The sequence below is a fragment of the Myodes glareolus genome, chromosome 13 (assembly GCF_982192425.1).
Source record: "Myodes glareolus chromosome 13, mMyoGla1.1, whole genome shotgun sequence".
Taxonomy (NCBI): Eukaryota; Metazoa; Chordata; class Mammalia; order Rodentia; family Cricetidae; genus Myodes; species Myodes glareolus.
Window position 1 is genome coordinate 20,508,111 of NC_142038.1, and position 21,082 is coordinate 20,529,192.

At 44.3% G+C, this 21,082-nt stretch overlaps 1 protein-coding gene across 4 annotated transcripts in view; it reads right to left on the reverse strand.

The window, feature by feature from the left end:
* Window positions 1-12,674: 12,674 nt before the first annotated feature.
* Window positions 12,675-21,082, reverse strand: part of Cep192 (centrosomal protein 192) — a 79,804-nt gene continuing 71,396 nt past the window's right edge. For 3 of the 4 annotated variants that reach the window (XM_085699775.2, XM_085699774.2, XM_085699771.2), the window contains exons 40-46: window positions 18,807-18,886; window positions 18,131-18,226; window positions 16,006-16,125; window positions 15,586-15,707; window positions 13,735-13,864; window positions 13,297-13,355; window positions 12,675-13,095 (exon numbers count right to left, since the gene is read on the reverse strand). In XM_085699775.2, the coding sequence (XP_085555901.2) occupies window positions 12,957-13,095; window positions 13,297-13,355; window positions 13,735-13,864; window positions 15,586-15,707; window positions 16,006-16,125; window positions 18,131-18,226; window positions 18,807-18,886 (746 nt within the window). In that variant the 3' untranslated portion in view covers window positions 12,675-12,956. The remainder of the gene's footprint in view (window positions 13,096-13,296; window positions 13,356-13,734; window positions 13,865-15,585; window positions 15,708-16,005; window positions 16,126-18,130; window positions 18,227-18,806; window positions 18,887-21,082) is intronic. The other variant, XM_085699773.2, reaches the window with a different exon arrangement.

The following is a 21,082-nucleotide window of genomic DNA, read 5'->3' on the forward strand; positions in this document are numbered from 1 at the left end:
CATGTGTATGTGTGTGTCTGCATGTGTGTGTGTCTGCGTGTGTGTGTGTGTGCGTGTGTGTGTGCATGTGTATGTGTGTGTCTGCATGTGTGTGTGTGTGTGTGTGTGTGTGTGTGCGCACGCGCGTGCACCTCTGTTGTTGGAGCAATGTGTGTTTGTCTAACTGCTAAGGCTGAGAAACAGCAGTCTTGTTACTCAAATCACATGCTTCTGAGACCTAGAAATCTATGCGCAGGTTTCATGGCAGCCACTTTAATGATTTCATAAGGGTTACTCTGCCCTTTGAGGTTCACAGAGCCTGGAACCTCAGGGACAAGTCGGCCACCAGCACCTGGCACCACACCGTCAAAAGGCTGGAGTCCAAGTGTGTGATTCTTCCTCCTCCCCCCTTTTCCCTCCTCACAGAGCCTCTGCTTCAGACCAGATTGACAACCAGCATGGTGGCAGAGTTCCAAACACAGAGTGCCCCAGGGCTAGCACAGCCTCCGCAGCATCCCAGACTAGCCAAGCTTGGCAAAACGTTTTTGTATCTTGGTCACGCCTTGCCTTACCGGTGCGGCAACTGCAGGAAGGTCAAAATGTTGTGCTCTTTGCTGAAATGCAACCCAGAAATGGGGAAAATCTTCTTACTCTTTTTCAAAGTTCAAGGATTAAACGAGGGTGGGGTGAGGAAGAAGTGTGGATTAGCTTTCCAGTTCTGGAAAGGCGTGAACAGGTAGTCATTCACAAAACTAGACAGGTTCACAAAGGAACACTCTCTCTCTGCCTTCCACACTGCACTGGTTAGTTTTTGGCAACTTGATACAAACTAGAGTGACCCAGGGAGAGAGAATCTCAACTGAGGCATTCTGGTCATCAGACCGGCTAGTGGTTACGTCTATGGAACATTTTCATGACAGCTGCTGATTGATAGTGTAGGGCCCAGCCGTGACAGAAGACTGCTGGTTTGATACTTCTGCCTCCAATGCTATGCAGACCTGGGTATGGCTAACTGGGTATGGACTGGCTCCTGTCATTTTTAATAGATTTGGAAGCCGCCTTATCGACACTCAGGTATAATTTTATCCTTCTGGGATCTCTGATGCTATTGATGGCCGGACTAGTTATAACTTGGTCAGCTTAGCAGCAGGCAAGCAGATTATTCCCCAAGGCTCTAGCCAGCTTGTTAGCTCATTTCATATATAAAAATCAAACCTTGATATGGGGCTAAAAATAAGGGATATATCTGAGGATGTAAAAACGTATAAGCTGTACGAGTCTCAGAAAATGATATGAGGTGTAAATGCAAGTTATAAAAATATAAATAAATAATTTAAGATATAAAATGTTTCAGATAATTTTCCCTTTCTGTGGTATAAACAAGTTCATTTAATGGATTTAGCATTTAACAGAGTTCTGATAAGCTGGTAGAGCAGTGACTGCTCACTGCTCAGTCACAAGCTTAAGATTTTAGATTTATTTTGGTTTCCATCTAAATATAAACTTAAAGGTGCTTCTCATCAGGCCAGAGATGTCTCTGTCCAGTCTATACCTGGCTCTCAGGACAAGAGGAAAATGTGCAAGCATCTAACGCAAATCTGTAGTTTTTGCTAGGACTCCTGCAGCTTTACAGAGGCCCATTACCTGCTTTTTCTACAATATGGATTTCAGTACTGATTGGTAAGACTAATATGTCAAAAATTGTATGTCCTTTTGTAAAATAAAAATTTATATAGGCTTCAGAAAAACCTTGATTCACTTCTCACAGGTCAAAAGGATCCCATATAAGTATGGCCTAAGTTTTTCCCACTTGTCTATTCCTGAAGATGATATTTTTCTCCCTCCTGGTCTTGGGACTCCTCCCCTTCCCTCTTACTAAGATTATATGCCTGAAAGTTTCAAATGTAGTATTTTCCTCTACGTTTATAAATTTTAATTTCTGTCCCTAGTTTAAACTTGTCTCAACAGGTTTCCACTTGGATGACATCTAAGCATCAATTGCTGACTACAACCAGCTCCAAATGATTGAGAGTCCAGGACTTGCTAAAAGCTGATATGGACCCATGTAAATTATCCCTGTCTCTTAGCACAGTCAGCAAACCAGATGCTTCTGGTAAATGCCCTAACACATGAATTCCTTCTTTACCTTTGACTAGCCTTTCAACCTTCTTGGGCCCTGATAACAACACCCCAATATCAGCTCAAAGTAGTTACAGAAAAGAACACATTGTCCCATGCCCCCTGCTCAAAATAGGCTGAAAAGCTGAGGCAGTGGAGAACTCCCTGGCATGGGGGATAAAATGGCTACCTACCTATAGTGCCCACTGACATACCAGAAAAATAGAGTTGTCAATTAATAGATTTATTAACTAAAATGCTTCTATAATAAGATAAGATACTTTCTTTCTTTATGCAGAACCACAGAACCAAAAAGGACATTCAGGATTTTAATTTGGTTATACTCAAAGATCAGAGCTATAGAGTCTGGTAGCAGAAGATGGTCACTGCCCTAGAAAAATCTGTTAGCTAATGGTTCTTAGGTGTCAATACCATCCCCTTAAACCCCTAAGTAAGCAGGACCCATAATTGGGTCCTGTCATCAGTACTTGTGAAGAGGAGAATGTAGGGCCCAGTCATGATAGGCTCAACAGAGACCACCCAGGCACTACCCAGGAACGGACTACGCAAGGGGAAATTACCTAATGTTCCAACCATTGTAGATAGGATCACCTGACATCCCTTAGCCTAGCAAGCACCTACCCCTTTTCACCAGGATACTCCGAGACAAATGTCAACCAGTCAGGGGTCCTAAACCTTAGAAATCTCTCACCCCAACCTCTGCTATGATAAAAATCCCACCCCAACTGAGCTTGAGACTCTCTCTGATCGTGCCTACTTTGAGCCTTTAGCAGGGCAGAACAGAGCTAAGTAGGGAAAACTAAACTGAATGCTGGGAGATAGAAGGCAGAGTCAAGAGATACCATGTAGTCCAACCAGAGACAGATGCTAGATGGAACCCACTGGTAAGCCACAGCCATGTGGTGACACACAGATTAATAGAAATGGGTTAAATAAAGATGTAAGAGCTACCTAATAAGAAGCCTATGCTAATAGGCTAATAGGCTAAGCAGTGATTTAATTAATACAGTTTCTGTGTGGTTATTTCGGGGCTGAGCAGCCAAGAACAAACAAGTGGCCTCCTACTATAGGGTGCCTTTGTACTCTCTGTATCAGCTCCTACCTTGCTTTTCCCCCAATGATGATCTGTAATCACTAAGCCAAATATGCTCTTTCCTCCCCAAGCTGTTTTGTTCAAAGGGTTTAATCCCAGAAACAGAAAGCAAATGAGGACACAAATGTCCTCTGTCCTCTCATTGCCTTGGAAACTGTCTCCTTGAGCATGAGCTCTCCGGCCTGGGCTTGTCTTCCCTGCTTGCGCCTGAGTCTGATGTACTCTGGTGTAATGGAGAAGGCAAGGTGCCCAGGTGTGTCATGGGATCCCAGCAGTATGGTCCCAGGCTAAGTCACCTTCCACCCTCTCTCACGATGGGTTGGGAACTGGGCCTGCCGTAGAAGCAGAGCCAGTCCTGCTGAGGGCTGGAGGGTTAGTTTGAGGTTTTCTTCCGCTTTTCTATGGCTCATGGGTGGTGTTTCACTGAAGCAGGACACGGTTATTTGTGATCTGAAGAGTCCCGGTACATGTCAGGAAGCCAGGGCCACTTCAGCTGGATTGGTAAACGCTGGGAGACTGGACAGGAACCCAGGGCATGGCCATCTGCTCTGGGCTCTTCTGCTCCAAGAAGGGACAGCAAGCAGGATCCCCTCAGTTCACACAGGAGAACCCTTCAGCAGGAAAAACTGCCCCTCCTGTCTGAGCACTGCCACAAAGCCCTAAATGGGACCCCTGTGGGGTTTTGTCTATAAAACCTGCAGAGAATAAAAGCCTATAAAACTCCCAGGGGTTTGTACAGCTGGCTCCCGGGCTCATTGAGTCTGTGTGTGGCTTTGACATTTGCATGAGTTCAGACACCAAAAAACTTTAGGTTTCCAGTTCCGAAGCAAGAAAAGGAAGAAAGAGCCTCGGGGGCAGAGGGCTGTGATGGCAGAGCGAGGTGCTGAGTGTGTCAGTCAGTGTGTCCAAAGACTCCAATTAGGAGATTCACAGAAACCCACAAAATCAAGCGAGGGGCCCAGGAGTGGCCCTTGGTGCCATGTGGCACCCGGAGTGGCAGGAATGGCCTCTGTCACAGTCAGGACCCATCTGGGTAGATGTGTGTCACTCACAGCTGAAGACAGACCACTGACCCAGTTACAGAGAGCACAACTGGATCTTTTCTCCTTCGATGGGAGCAGGGCGAGCTTTTAGTTCTGAAGGCCAAGGCATTTTTCTGGGAGTGATTTTACAGTTACTAAAAACTGGATTGAGTGGGCTGACTGACGGCGGCCGGCTGCAGGCTGTTTTTGGGTTAGTTTACGGCTTCACTTTCTCTTTCTTGAAGACCCCCTCCCCACCACAACCACCAAGTGTGTTCCTTTTGTTGGGTGAAAGGTGGAGGCAGGGGACACAAACCTGGGGCTTTGGCTGATCGGCTGCTCCTATGAAAGCAGGGTGTCCCGCAGGGACCTGGAGCAGCCTCCAGATGTTCTGCAGAGTGGTTCAGGTTAGCACACTGGCCTTAAGGGATTGTATGGTGGGGCTCATTCTGACAGCCACAGGCTGGGGCTGGAATGTCTCAAAAAGGCCAATGCAAATGGTCTCACTAGAAATAGTTATCTGGTATTCACGATACAAAATGAGCCTTTGAATATTTATTATGAGCACACAGCATTTTTTTTTCCAAGAACATACAAAGATCTCCTACCACAATTATCTTGTTCTCGCCCTAACATATTAGCTGTCACTTATTTCATGGCCCTGGAGAAAAAGGAAAAAGTCCTTTCTTTAACTCTCTTGTCCACTTAACACAATTACCACCTCATTCACGGGTCTCTTTGTGGCCACCTAATCTTGCTGATTATGCTGGTGACATGGTCACAAAGCAGCATGACTGGCAGCTCTGGCTGGTGACAGGGCGGTTACAACATGGGACAGCTTTGGTGGGATGAGCCCCACCCGGTATGGTCTCCCTGGGAAGGGACAGAAAGGTGCGAACAGGAAAGAGTGATGCATTCACTCTATCCCCATCTTTGGAGGATCTTTTTTTTTTAACTTGAGAGCCCATGACAGCAGGAAATAAGAACACCTGGAGCACCTGCCTGATGCCTGCCTTGTGGCCCAAACAGCGGCCTCCATGGAGTATGTACCTGTCAGCCTCTTTAAGGCTCATCCTGTGACCTGTATTTTTCAAGGTGGGTGGGCAGCTTCACATTCCCTAACAGAATGCCAGTGCACCCTGTGTACAGGGCCACTGGGTGCAGACAAACTACATACAGGCATACCAGCCTTACGCAGGAATACTGTGTGCAGACACGCTGTGCACAGACATGGCCTGTGCAAATATGCAATGCCCCGGCCTATCCTGGACAGACACACTACACACAGCCCGACAGACACGCTACACACAGCCCATGTTAGCGGCGGATTCTGTATGTGGGCTGAGCCCCTCAATGTCACAGTAGTAGAGTCTGATTTAGACTCCAGGCCCTGACCCCAGCCCTCAGAGCGGGCCTGGAAGCAGGCGTCTGAAGGCCTCGCTAGCCTCTGTGTGTTGGTTTGGTCGCGTTGACTTCCTTCACATTTTTCAGGTCACACATATTCATTATCAGAGAGATAAGTGTGACAGTACTGAGTGTGCAAACAGCAGACATTCCCTTGCTCTGCCTTCCACAAGCAACCTACGTCACGGTAGAGACTGGTCCCTGAAGGGAGGTTCCACCACATTCCCTAACGGTCAGCATTAGCAGTGTTTCTTCCAGAAAGGGGTCTCACGGAACACCATTTCCTTTCATTCTGCCTTTGCCATGGGCACAAAGCTTCAGTGGGCTCTGGAGACAGTCTGATCTCACCCTAGGAGGAACCTGTCTCCTGGCATCGCAGCCGATATGCAAGAGAACCATGGCTTTATTTACGGTTTAAAGATTTAAATAACCAGAACGTTTAAAACGTATGTTGCTGTAAGGTTGAAATTAGATGGCAGAAATGAACAAACTCATTGTGATTTTTAGCAGCAAAGTCTTTAAAGCAGCCAAGTATGGTTGCAGTGTAGTTTTCCAACAAGGCAGGTACCAGGGACCCCTACTGGTCTCTCTTTCTGGGACATCTCTGGATGGCTGGCCCTGACAGTCACCACCGCTGAGTGCACTCAGCCCTTTCCATCTCCTGAACTACATATTAGGAGGTGAGTCTGAGAATAAATGTTCCAGGCTCAGGAAAACTACCTTAGAACTTTATCCTCAGTCGATGTCATTTCCAACGCCTTTCAAAAGCCATCATCACCAACAGGAAGCATTTGAACAATCCAGACCATTGCTTCAACACCAGTTCAACACCAGCGTCATTGGATGCCAACATGTTCGGGAGTCTCTCGGGTCCCCCTGACCAACAACTCAAGGGGTGGTATCCTTTGACTGGCACTGGGGTTTCTGTTAGTCAGTGGCCCCTGCTCAACGGAATATTTGCTGTGTCTCCTGGCAGCAGCACTCCCCATCTGGAAACCAAACTTCTATATCGGCAGAACTTAAGTTCACTTGAAAAGGAAACAGAACTGTCCTAGTGGGTCACTAGAGGTGATAGAGTAGAACTATTCCTTTTCCCACCCCTTGATTCCTGGACACATGGATCCCAGCTGTGGGAGAAGCTGTATCATATGTAGACAACATCCAGCCTCCTGAGGAACCCTCCCCAACCCTTCAAAAGGCCATCCCACTGTTCTTTCAAGCCAGCTGCTTCTGAATGGTGGGAAACATGGTGAGACCCTAGGTTCTAAGATCACGGCCCCACTGTTGCACTTCTCCGGCTGTGAAGTGAGTCCCTTGGTCAGAAGCAATGCTGCGTGAATTGTATGCAGATGCTCTCTAAGACCATGGAGAGTGCTGGCAGAAGCATTACATTCAGGAAAGCAAATTCATAACCAGAAGAAGGATCTACTTCAGAAAGGTCAAAGTGTCCTTTCCACCAAGGAAGTGGGCCAGTGGCGTCAACCAGGTCACCAGGTCACCCTGGGGAATGGTGTCTTATCAGGGGCTCAGTGTTGGTCCCTGCTGCTGGCAGATCTGGAACTCAGCAGCAACTTTAGCCAGGTCAGCTTTGGTGAGTGACGACCGTCCATGCGTAGCCTCCTTCTCTGCCACCATGGTCACTTTGTTCATGAGCCCATTAGACAGTGAGAGGGATGTCTGGGGAAGGAGGCTGACTGTCCACAGAATGGGTGATCCTATCTACCTGATTACTGAACTCCTCCTCAGCTGAAGTCACATTTGATGAGCATTCACATGGGACACAAGTATCTTCACGTCCTTCTCCCATGTGGAGAGATCTGTCCACATACTTCTTCCCCGGATGTCTTTCTCACCCGCTCTCCAGCCGATCGTGCTCCTTCCAAGTCCCTGGCCATCCAAACAAACTATTGGCTACAGAAAGGCCAAGAATGGGGGAATTGCTCAGTACACGAGGTACAACATCTCTGCAATCCCAGTCTGCCACTGGAATCCATGAGGAGTACTAGAGAGCTGCTACTTTTCTTTTAAAGATTTATTTATTTATTACGTATGCAACATTCTGCCTCCATTTATGCCTGCATGCCAGAAGAGGGCATCAGATCTCATTATGAGATGGCTCTGAGCCACCATGTGGTTGCTGGGAACTGAATTCAGGACCTCTGCAAGAGCAGTCGGTGCTCTTAACCTTTGAGCCACCTCTCTAACTTGAGCTGCTACTTTTCAGGCTACGTTGGAATCCTGAAGTTCATTTTAATAGTAGCCACAGAAGCAGGGTAAGATGAACCCACCAGCAAGAGTGAACTCAAGCAGGCGAAAATTAACTCTTCCTTCTTCCATATCCTTTTATGTGGCCTCCCACCAGAAAACGTGGTCCAGGTTTCAAATTCCAGATTCAAATAACCTGACTTAAGCAAATCCCTCACAGGTATGGCCAGCAGCTTGGGTTTTAGTTGATTCCATACAGAGTTGGTAACTAAGATTATCCATCACAATAGCTAAGCAATCCATGTTACTCTTCAGTCCCCTGCCATCCCTGGGCTCCAGTGTCTCCTGGAGAGACCTGACAAGCTGTTGGGACTCTATGGCATCTCTTCAGGAGACAAGCTGCCCCTTCAACTGGCATCAAGCTCCCAGCCTTTTCCTTCTAGCATGAAATTCCAAGGAAAAGTACAAATTCTTAGGCTCCGTAGTTACAATAATGTGACAGCCATGGGAGGGGAACAAGTCACTCTTTGGAATATCTTCGTTTTTGTCTCGATGGTAACCAGTCTTGAATGATAGAGGGATGGTGGTTGTTGGGCCAGGCAGAAGTGGGAAGTGTAGAGAAAGAAGACTGAAGAGGTTTTACAATCTTACAAGAAAGCATTTTGGGAGGGTGGGGGGGAAATCTTTACATTATTGCCAACTTTGTTAGAAACTTTAAGAAATAAAATTTACACATTAAAAAAGCACGGAAAAGGCTGCTGATTGCAGCGAGAGGCTCTCTGATTAAGGCATTTGTTTATGAATATAAATATGTTTGGAAGGCAGTTAATGCTGTGTCAATTTCAATAAGCAGCACAACTGAGTTCTCCTTCAGGGATTACACACTTCCTAGTAATGGGTTTTTGACTGATTTTCAGTACTGCGGAGATTGAGGTGCTCAAGGGAGAAGAAAGGAGAAGGTTCTCCCAGCAACATGGGTGGCAGAGAATACTGAGGAACTCTGTCCTCAAAGAAGAGTTCCAAAGAAGATTAAAGTTTCATTGGTTTACTTCTTCTACCCACCCCCACACACACCCAACTGCTTGTGTTGAAAGCTGGTCTTGCTGGTACATGCATGCATTTAATCTAGGCACTCAGGAGGCAGAGTCAGGTGGATCTCTGTTGAGTTCAAGGTCAGTCTGGTCTACAATAGCTCGTTCCAAGACATCTAGGGCTGTTTACACAGAGAAGACATCTTGAAATAAAAATAATAATAAAAAAAAAGCTGGTCTCCGAGTAAGACCATTGATATGTGCTGTCTTAGGGTTTCTGTTGCTGTGAAGAGACACCATGACCACAGCAACTCTTATAAAGGAAAACATTTAATTGGGGTGGCTCACTTACAGTTTCAGAGGTTCAGTCCATGATCACCATGACAGGGATCATGGTGGCGTGCAGGCAGCAGTGGTGCTGGAGAAGCAGCTGAGAGTCCTACATCTTGTAGTCAACTAGAAGTCAACTGAGACACTGGGTGGTATCCTAAGCATAGGAACTCTCAAAGCCTGCCCCCACAGTGACACACTTCCATCAACAAGGCTATACCCACTCCAACAAAGCCACACCTCCTAATAGTGCTGCTCCCTACGAGATTTTGGGGGCCAATTACATCCAAACTGCCACAGGCGCTTAGGTCCTGAGGTCTGCCCTCACTAGTGGACTATTGCATTATGGCTAATGCGCCAATGCACCATCTCCAGAGGGGTGAGTGAATGCCCGTTGTGTTGTCTCTTAGATGTTCTCCTCCTGTACTATGCAGGGTTCTCACCAGCAAGAAAGCCTTCATTGGATCTGGGCCAAGAATTGCAGTGTGTGCTTAGCGGTGGGTCACAGACCACCCTCCTAAGATGGCAACCCTCTTCCCTAAGGCCTACAAGGGTCTGTTAGCACCACAGTCATCAGAACTTTTGGGAACATGACTACCAAAGTGGAGAGGCATTCTGCTACAGTTACCCCTGGAGAGGAGGTTAGACAAGGCAGTTATCAGTGGGCAGCTGGGATCACGGGTCATTAAAGAAGCTGCCTGACCCATCCACCATACACTATGATAGCAATACAACGTGTTTTCAGAATGTTACAGCTCTGAACATTTTTAAAGTTGTCTGCTTGTCCTCCTTTTCAGAATAAGGTGATACAGGAGATGGTGCAAGGCAGAACAAGCGAAACAGTTTCTTCTCTAAGGCAAAGTAAATTGAATGCTTTAACTGTTTAGCTCACTAACGCAGGTGTCACTGGCCTGTGGGTGGCAAAACACCGTAGTGGTTCTGTGAGATTTCTGGAGGTAGGAAGAGGTCTGGAAACAACAGGTCCTGAGTGTTCAAGGCAGAAGGACCCACACAAGATAAACTAGCAAGGAGTTAGACTTGGGGTGGAAATTTACCAAGTGGCATTTCAAAAGTCAATAAAAGCCAGCTAGGAAACTAATAAAGAAACAGCCTGCATAACATTTAGGGTCATGTGGTCAAATACCAGTGGGTTCGCGGCTAGCCTGTGAAACAGCATGCAACACATGCATCCAGCCAGGGCTCCCACTCTTCAAGAAGACTAATGCACCAGCTCTCACTGGAGGAAAAGACACACAGAAAACAGTTCCACTTGGGAAGAGGCTAAAAAGTGTTTCTGGCTTCAGATCAAGACTGTCATCAAAACTCTGTGTTTTTTTTTTTTAAATCTCTCCCATGTTTAATATCAAAATTCATAAAATGTTGAACTGAAAATGGAGGAAAGTCATTTGAGAACAAATAGAACAATTTCGGAATCATAAGAAACTGTCCAATTTGACTCCCTAAATCTGTAAAATATTTCTATTATACATAGAAAGTCATCCTAACCTGGAGTTGAAGACTGAAAACATATCCGCTTATCCAACCTCGTTCTGGATTAATTACATCAGCAACGATACACATTAATCACTGAGCTCAGGTCTGACCTGCAAATGTCTTACCTGATCGACATCATCCTTACTACTGCAGCCAAAGAGCTAAGGCAGCAGAACACGTAACTTGGCTGTTTTACAATCCTAAGAGAATACAACTTTTAAGGTGATCATAAAATGCAGTGTTTTCACTCATCATATCAAAAGTAGCCTCTTTATCTACAACTGGATGAGTTAGAGAAATGAAGATTTGAGCCACAGCTCAGACCCTGCAGCTATGTGACTTTTGGCCAGTTAATCTCTCTAAATTTAGTTTGTCTTTGAAAGCATCATGTAAGGCTGGCAAGGAACTAAAAGTTTGGGATTCCCATTTGATGATCACGTAGACACATGAGCCTGGAGCCCAGGGCGGGGAAGACTGAACATGGGGCGAGCAGAAAAGGCCTAACAGCAGCTTCCAGATGGAAGGGTCTTCAGGAACCATGGCCCTGGAAGCTCACCTATTCCCTGTGCCTATCAGCAACTCTGATGAACTCAGCAGTGGGGGCAGGTTCTTATCCAACAGCTCTTATCCAACTGCTCTAAAGACCCCAAATGTCATGTTTCCAAGACATGAGGCATAGGAGCTGAAGGTGCAGAATTAGACGGTCTAAGGAAGCAGTCCCTTTTAAAGTTCCGTGTGTTTCAATCCTTTTTCTCCTTCTGAGCACAGCATAAAGGCACAGCGGTGGTTTCACAGAAACAAACAGTGCAGCCCTTAGCGAATGAAGGACCAGAAAGAACATTATAAAACATGCACTACTCTTAAAATTTCTGAAGCTGAATTATGGTCAAATGCCCACACAAATGTGAAGTGATATTACATGTGACATGTAAAATCTATTGATAAACTGGATGGGGAAAAGCACTACCTGCTTATCATGTTGGAAGCTTTTGCAAGAAGTCAAGTGTGGTAGTGGTTCGCGGCTTTAATTTAATAATCCCAGCACGAGGCAGAGGCAGGTTGATCTCCATGAGTTCAAAGCCAGCCTAGTCTACACAGTGAGTTCTAGGACAGCCAAGACTACAAAGAGACCCCATCTCAAAAAGCAAAATAAAATAACAAAACAAGTCTTACCCCCGCCACACCAATCCCAAGACAGGGTTTCTCTCTTTAGCAGCCCTGGCTGTCCTGGAACTCGCTCTGTAGAACAAGCTGGTATCAAACTCACAGAGATCTGCCTGTCTCTGCCTTCTAAATGCTGGAATTAAAGAAGTGTACCACCACCACCCAGCCTTTTATATTTATATATAGTGCTAGCATTTCAGGAATGAGTTATCACATCTGCCTCTGAGAGTCTGATCTCTAGGCAGAAGACAATGAGAATGCAGAGATTTGCTTTTCTATCAGACACAATTCTTCCTTTTAACTGCAGTTGGGTTTAAGTTATTCAAACTTAAAACATTACCAAGACAAAATCCCAGGGCCACACTGCACCAACACTTGTGCTTCTCAGAAGGCTGCTGGCTAGGCCTGTGGCCATGCTCAAGAGATGCACCAGTGGCTAGCCAGAAAGCAGTCTCTCACCCTCTGCCTTCAGGGTAGTTTCTGCCTTCCTAACCTCCCTGTAGGAGGTCCTTCTCGTCCCATCAGGTGGCACACGCCTGCAAAGGTCATGTCCAAACTGCATCCAGGAGCAGCTGTCGTGTCCAGCGCTAAATACAGTAAGCACAACATTAGGAAACAAACAAGCTTTCCCACTGTCTTTACACAGAATAAGAAGATTGTGTCTTGGCAACCAGCTAACAGATACAAGAAATGTCTTAGGGGAAAGAAAACTGTAAAAGAGGAGGAGAAATCAGAACACACTCTGAAGCTTGGGAACAACAGGATAAAGCTATATCCTAATTTTTATAAGGTGGCATCATGTAGAAAGACAAGTTCAGTAAAAAACTCAAGTTTATTTCTGAATACACCACATTAAAACATATGCTGTATTTATTCAGAATATCATAATCAATTCAAAAATAGAATTTATCCCCTGTAAATGTTAACACTGTGAGCTAGATACATGATACTTTGTTAGGGACTAATTCCTTAAAACAAATCTATACTTTATATACATCGAATTTATCATACAAAATATATACAACAGCATAACTTTGGTGTAGAAAAATGAGATTGCCAAAATATAATAAGTCATTTACACAGAATGTATTCTAGTTAACTTTTTCCAAGGGCTTCTCCAATTAGACGAACAGCAATACTCTTGCCTTCATCTGTCTGGATCACAAGCAAAGCTTCAAATCTGCCCACCGACTCTGGTCTGAAATGCACCGGGATGTGGATGTAATGTCGGGCTCTGTGGAAGAAGGAAAGGAGGTGTGAAGTGACAGCAATCAGCAGGATTCTTCACTTTCTTGGATACTTGTGAAGAGTGAACAGAAAGTTCCTCACTGCCAGCGCTGAAGAAGAGACACTGCAAAGCAGAGACTCCTCCTGCCCTCAATGCCAAGGGCGTCTGGTGCCCTCAGAAGAGCACGATGATTTTTGATAAACTCACCTCAAGGAGTATTTGGAGTGTTTGATGTAGAAAGGGGCTCTGGGGCTCAAAAACTTCAGCTGGAAATGAACAGGAGACATTTTGTGACAGTAGGAAAATTTGGTATTTGTCATACATAAAACTGAGTAAAGTTAGGTTCAGCCTGAATATTAGGCAGGACAAAGAGTGCTGTGTAAGTAGAAACACATTGAAAGAGTTTAACTAATGTAAATGTTATCTAGAAATTGTATGTGTGGCAGAATATGAAAGAAAAAAAAGGTTAGAAATTTTTAATTTGATTTTCAAATGAAAGATCATGGACTGCAGGTGAATTTCCTCTCAAATACAGTATTAAAGTAACTTTAAAAACCAATGTATCACAACTGAGATATTATAGAATATATTTCTAATCATTAAGAAATGACCTTTTGAAAGCCCACAGAAATATTTTCAACTTACTGCATGAGCAAAAAAAGAATTATTTCGCAAATTGACTTTCAGTGTCCTGGATTCCCCGAGTTTGGTTGGCAGGAACATGTAGACATCCTTTGGGGCATATACTCCACGGTGGGTCAAGTCAAGCTGCCTGCTTTGGGAACAGGTTTACAATGAGAGGCAATTACTCAGTTTGTAACAATGTTTCCAGGTACCTTATTATTTGTATTTCATCTGCAACCCAGAGACTTGTACTGGAGTTTATCTAGTCTATGTGAATGAAGTCATGGGGAGGCTCTCCCAGGAGCACTGGGTGAGGGGCACTGGGAAGGTGCCTTGGTCGCATTTCTGCTTCAGTTCTTGTCACCTGGACCACTCATACTTCCGTGGCTATTCTGAACTGTCCAAAGATGCTGACCTCTCTGACCTTTCCCACGGAGCTGGGGGGCACTGTATCTGTTTCAGTCCTGATTCTATACATTGACTCTCTGTCACTCTGCCTTCTAATCTCTCTTTGGATCTCACTAGCATGACACTAGTTGTTTGTCACCTTTACTGTTCACTTCCCAGTATTTTCAGGGCTTACAATCCAACTTACCAGTGTGAAGACAGGACTGTCAGGGTCCCCCCATTTGAAAACTTTGGGGGCAAAAGTACCCACCAGCACCTCCCCCTGCCATTTTAGTATTTTTTAGCATCATCAGAATTTGAAGAATATGAGGTGAGCAGATAAGTGGACAGCAGAAAAAGGATGTACATTCAGGGCTGGAGAGATGGCTCGGTAGTTACTATCACTTCCTGCTCTGAGAGGACCTGAGTTTATTCTCGGTACCCACATTCAAGTTTATTCACAATGGCCTATTAACTCCAGTTCTAGGGGATCTGATGCCTTATTTTGGATTCCAAGAACACCTGCACTTAAGTGGAAAAAACTCACACAAGCACACATACTCAAAAATAACATAAATCTTAAATTTAACATCATCCTCAGCTACACAGCAAATGTAGGCTAGCCTGGTCAAAACAAACTAACAAAAACCCTACTCTCTCAAGAATTTGACTGTTTTTATTTGTATGTATATGTATGTCTCTCTATATATGCAAGAGCCCGTGTGTACTTTATCCAAGGAGGTCAGAGGAGGCACTAGATTCCTTACTGCTGGAGTTACATGCTGTTGTAACCACCTGACAAGAGAGTTGGGAACTATACTCCAGTCCTCTGCGAGAACGGCAGGACTCATGACTGCTGAGCTAGCTCACCAGTCCCAGAATCTTTCATACTCTTCTCATGGGAATATAAAACAGTACAAACACGTTGAGGGAAACTATTTACCAACTTGTTTTAAAGTTAAATATGCTTATCATATAATCCAGCAATTTGGGGTAATAATCAGTTTTTTAGTTTTTTTTTAAAACACAAGGTCATTTTTTAAAATTCTACTTTAATATTTATTATGTATATAGTGTTCTGTCTGCATGTATGCCTGTACACCAGAAGAGGGTACCAAATCTCATTATAGGTTGTTGTAAACCACCATGTGTTGCTAGGAATTGAACTCAGGACCTCTGGAAGAACAGCCAATGCTCTTAACCTCTGCGCCATTTCTCCAGTCCCAAAAATTAGCTATTTTTAATCCAAAAATAAATAAAAGCATATATCCTCAGAAATGTCCATGAAAGCCAGGCACAGTGGCGCACTCCTTTAATCCCGGCACTCCATAGACAGGTGGGTCTCTGTGAGCTCCAGGTCAGACAGGGCTGCAGAGAGATACCCTGGAAGTGACTCTTGTAAGCACAGAGGTGTGTTAGTGCTACACCTATATCTCATTGACATTGGAAGAAACTCTCAGGAGGGACACAATGTAATGTACTCACCCAGGTATGTGAGTGGAAGTCTCAGACACAGCACACCTCCGGGACACGACTGCAGCATCTACTTTAATAAGGGTATCGCTGGAGGAGCATGAGTCTTCAGGATCATTTTCTGCTCTGATGCTCTGTATAGAGAAAAAAAAATCATGAAGTGGAAGGAGAAAAGATGAATACTCCAGAAAGCACAAAGACATTTTCTTATGGGAATTCTATTATTTTCTTTAAAAAGACAGCAACTTACATAATTAAGTCAAACATGAGTTCATGTCTGGTAATAAAGACTGCCAAGAATCTTAAGATATGAGGCTACAACAAATTACTGAAAATGAAACCATATGATGAAATCATTATGTATTTTCAGACTTTTCCCACTTAGGGTTTTTAATACAATCACTTGCTCATGATACCTAGGACAATGCTCACCTGTCCAGAGAGCTGGAATCTCAATGTGTGTTTCATGTGAGGCTCGTTAGCAGGGTGGCACTCAACATCCCAAAACTGGGTGTAATCCCCTCTATCTCTGGGCAGAAACATGATGGAGACCTACGAAAAACATGAGACACACAGACCCCAACTTTAAACACAGACTAAGAATTTAAAGCTTAGTGTAAATCAAGTGAAATAGCAAATACATTTACACTGGCTAGTTCTCCCTCTGAAAAAAATGGGTTTGAGGGCTAAAAAGATGGCTCAGTGATTAAGAACACTAGCTACTCTTGTAGAGAACCCAGGTTCAATACACCATGCATAACTCTTGCTTTAGGGGATCTGGTGCCCTCTTCTGGCCTCCTCAGGTACTGGATGCACATGGTACACAGATTAAAAACAAATAAAAATACTCATATACATAAACTAATAAAATACTTTTAAAAGAAAGATGTGAACAACTTTATCACTAGTATAACATATCCAAAATATATTAGTTTTAAAGCTATATGTAACATTTCTCTCAAATGTGCAGTATATGCTTTTTTGGAGGAAAATCCCACCATGGAAACAATCTACTCTTTCAACCTCATCACTGAGGCCTCCTCAGTTCAGATATGAGAATAGTGGAAGGTTAGGGTGACCAGCACAATAAAGCAAATGGTGCTAGGTTATAACAGCTCATACAGTAAGTCAAAATGCTAGTCATAGCTAGTTGTCCTGCTTATACAGCTTAGGTACACAACCTGAATGTTCAACTCATTAGGCTAAAGAGAACCCCAAAGGCAATCCTGGCAGAGCCAGCAGGAAGAAGTTTCCAAACAGTGATCTGAACTCTGCAGCAGTATCCAGGGCCCAAGAACCCTGTGTGTGAAGACAACCAGACCTTTAGAGCAGCAACCACAAACCCCTGATTCTCATACAGGCTGTGTCCAAAGGCAACCCACAGTCACAATTGACTAGATGGAACGCAGCAACCAACACACTGAGCACCCACCTTCTAAGAGACAGGTACTTCCTTCCCTACAGCTGCTAAGGCAGCAAGGGAATGAAACACACATACACACACACACACACACACACACACACACACACACACGCAATCCCAACTGGTACTGAACCCATACGGGGACCCCCAAAGCAGCAGGCGAGCTTACATTTCTAATTAAATATAAATAAACAAATGAGAATTCTTGGCTCGCTACACTCTCTTGAGTATAGCTCTGAGACCTCACCAGAGAAGTTTCTTTGGGATGGTGGTTAATGCCGAAACTCACAAATGGTCAAAATGCAGGGAATAAGTACCCAGGGAGTTCTCAGTCACCAATGGGACACCTCAGTAGGAGTTCTCAGGAACCAATGGGACACCTCAGTAGGCGTTCTCAGGGAACAATGGGACACCTCAGTAGGAGTTCTCATGGAACAATGGGACACCTCAGTAGGAGTCCTTGAAGTGGGAGATACAAGAGTTACAAGTCACCTAACATGGACGCTGAGAAACAAACTTGAGCCCTCTGGAAGTGTTCCTAACCACTGAGCCATTTCTTCAGTCTCTAGCTAAGGTTTAGAGCAGGATTATTTATGTAACAAATAATGAAAATAGAGGTCATGAATTTGCAAGACAATAAGGAGGAGTAATGGGAAGTTTTGGAGGGAGGAGGGGAAGGAGAAAACAATTAAGTATTTATAATCTCAAAAATAAAAGAAATGATTTTCAAAATACTTTGAAAATAATAAAAGCTCACAACAGCTGGAAGGAATATATGTATGAGAATATATTGATACCTATGCTGTCAATGTTGAATTTTTTTCTGAAGAACAGTGGGTTTTGATGGCTACAGCTGGTAGGCAGAACTACTGTCATGATCAGTGAAGTTTTTTGTGAACACTACTAGCTGCTGCAACCATTATCAACAAACTCGATGCTGCTTAGTAACTTCCCACCACTGTGCAATGGAAGTGTGCTTGGACCAAGCAAACCTCTTCTCCAGTGGACAGTGGACAGAAGGCTCTGAGGCCAGCTCTGGTCTGAAGGAAACAAACTGAGGCGACCAGGTTACATGATTCATTCCTGGTAGAATATATTCTTACCAGCTATCTATGAAAAACTTCCAAACCTCACCTTTTGGATTCCATGGCCTTCTAGTATGCCAGAAATGGGTGAGCATCTGAATGCTGTGTAGGTAGCTCTAAAAACATCCCCAGTTTCATCAACTCCCTGGAAAACAATCATTTAAAATAATTAAATAGCTATTTAATTATTATTCAAATGATAAAGAATTTCCTGATCCAATAAATTAATAAAAAGATCCCATCATTCTTATAGTTATGGAGGACAGGACTAATCTCCTCATAACAGGTCAGGAACACTCAGTACATTCCTAAGGAAGGGCCTTCTCCCCAGCTGAGCTCTGCCCAGATACAAAGCAGCTCCCATGGGCTGAAACATGACAGACATAACAGCAATGAGTGAACACAGAGCACAGTGCACATGGAAAGAAAGCAGTGTGTGCACAACATAGGGCTCAGTATAAAACCCTTAACATTTCTCAAACTAATTCATATCAGGTTAAAAATGAGAACCAGGAAAACTAAATGGAGCAAGCATTTTTGTTTGTTTTGTACTTTTAAAAAGTTTTCCATTTTGACTCTCAGAATTACCTGGTAAAAAGCATGGGTGCACACAATTCTAACTCACAAAAAAAAACCACAAGTGAATCAACTGGGGCACAAACAACCAGCATCTTAACCTGCACTTGTATTCGGGTTTGAAACAGCCCACAGTTACATTGACTGACCTTGACATATGGAGGAGCAAAAGATGACAGGTGCCACTTCACATCTGTGGGGCCACAGTTCTCCAGTTCCAGATAGTTCTCTGAAACGAAAAAAAAAATGCATATTTGTACCCTGAGAGGCTAGTGGCAAGCAGCTCTGTGGCAAACTTTATGACCTGATAAGTCAAGAAGAAACTACAGAATTTTCTAGAGAATCAAATATCCTGTTTTGGATTCTTTTTCGAGGTATAATGCAAAGGATATTGAAGGGCTGAAACAAGAGAACAAGATTATAATACCATCGAAAGACAGGTGTCAAAGATTCACAAGGTCAGACTAGAGGAGATAAAGGCTCTGTCCTGGGTCCAACAACTCTAAGAACACATCACATGAGCCAACAGCAGTCCCCAGTCACACTGCCCGGGGAGGCCAGAATAAAGGGGGAAGGACATGAGCGGCAACAGGGTATAAGCGGCCCAGGACTTCGATGTAACTTCAGAAGCTGGGCTACAAGAGTCTCGAGGAATTCTGAAAGGGATGAGACAGGAAAATCCAGGAGCATCAGGATCCAAGTGTGAAAAGTTCATGGAGGAAGAGGCAGTGCCACCTAAGAGGCTATAGACATGGCAAAACAGCCTTCTGAGAGCTCTGATCAAGCTGCCCGGGCACTGTGATGGCACCTAACCAAACCAAGAAAGAGAAGGCCGGGAGCAGGACCCTTCCACCAGAGGGTGTGCTGAGAAAGGTAGCAGTTGCAGAGAAAGATGGGGGTGGAGACCAAAAGTGTCTGTAATGGTAGAACACACTGAGGGCTTGTTGAAAGGAGCCAACAAAAAAAGTTGAAAAGAAAGGTGAGAGCAAAGGATGGGGGCAGGGAGAGTCCTGAGAAAGCAGAGCAGATGGGCCTAGATTTAAGCAGAAGCCTTAAACAGAAAGATTTCATTTAGCCTGCTGACTTTTTTATGTGTGAGGCAAAGTCAGGAGTTGTAAAATGTGAGAGGACTCAGGGAACAGCTGGAACATGGGCTCCTGGTGAGAACACACAATAAAGGGACATTTGGGACTATGAATCTGTCAGCAAAGCCTGTAAGGTTTTGGCCAGTAATGCCCTGACGCTGGAGTGGGAACACAAGTGGCCAGACATCTAAGTTTGACCAAAGATTAACAAGAAGACACAGAAAGTCAAGGGAAATGGGGGGAAAAGGCTATGATCATCAGGACAGGCCACAGGATTCAAGGAGTCTAAGAAAAAAAGGACTTGAGTCAAGTGGTAGAAGCCATGAAGGTTGTGGACCTTGCAATGGTGACATCAACAAGGTTGGAAAGACTAGACTGAAATCCCTGGCGCTGGGAAAAGACAGGAAAGGTCTTAGAGTCAAAGCAGAGTGAGCCTTTGGGGTAAATAGTAAGGTCCAGAGGCCCACAAAGAAGGAAGCAAAATCAATGAAAAGGTACTGTATGCCTCATTTCAGACAGGGACCCAAATCCTTTCTAGAACACCCAAATAATACTATCCATTTAGCAAACATCAGCAAGGAGAAGGATAAAGAGACATTAACTCAGAGTACCAACTAGATGGTAAAGACCAGGTTCATTGCTTTATATACATAACTGAACAAATGAATGACTGAATCTACTCTCAGTGTGCCTCAGAAGGTGATGGTTACAATAGGCCCTTAACACATGAGGAAACTGAGCAGTTAACCCAGCCTGTTGAGGACCTCAAAATCAAACAGGATCAGAGCCTTGGTCCCTCCATCTACACTCTGGTGATTGGAACGAAAATGATCCCCATAGGCTCACAGGAAGTGGCAATATTGGGAAGTTTGGGCCTTGTTGGAATAAGTGTGGCCTTGTTACATGAAGTGTGTCACTGTGGATGGGATTTCAGTTTCAGAAGCCCAAGCCAGAACCAGCAGTACTCTCCCTTCCTGCTGCCTGCCATTCTGGATGCAGAACTCTCAGCCACCTCTCCAACACCATGCCTGCCTGTGCACCACCATGCTTCTTGCCACGGCAACAATGGACTAATCCTCTAAACTGTAAGTCAAACCTAGTTAAATGTTTTCCTTTATAAGAGTTGCTGTGGTAATAGTGTCTCTTCACAGAAATAAAATCCTAAGATACCATCTCCTTTCTTCTTCAGCTACTAGGTGAGAGACCTGGTTGGAGCAGGGTAATGACCATCCAATAAAAGCTAAATACCAGGAATACACAGATATTTGAGCCCAGGATTCAGATTTTAAGATAGTGTTTTCAAATCCATCCCATTGATGTGGAGGCAGAGATGCCTTTGT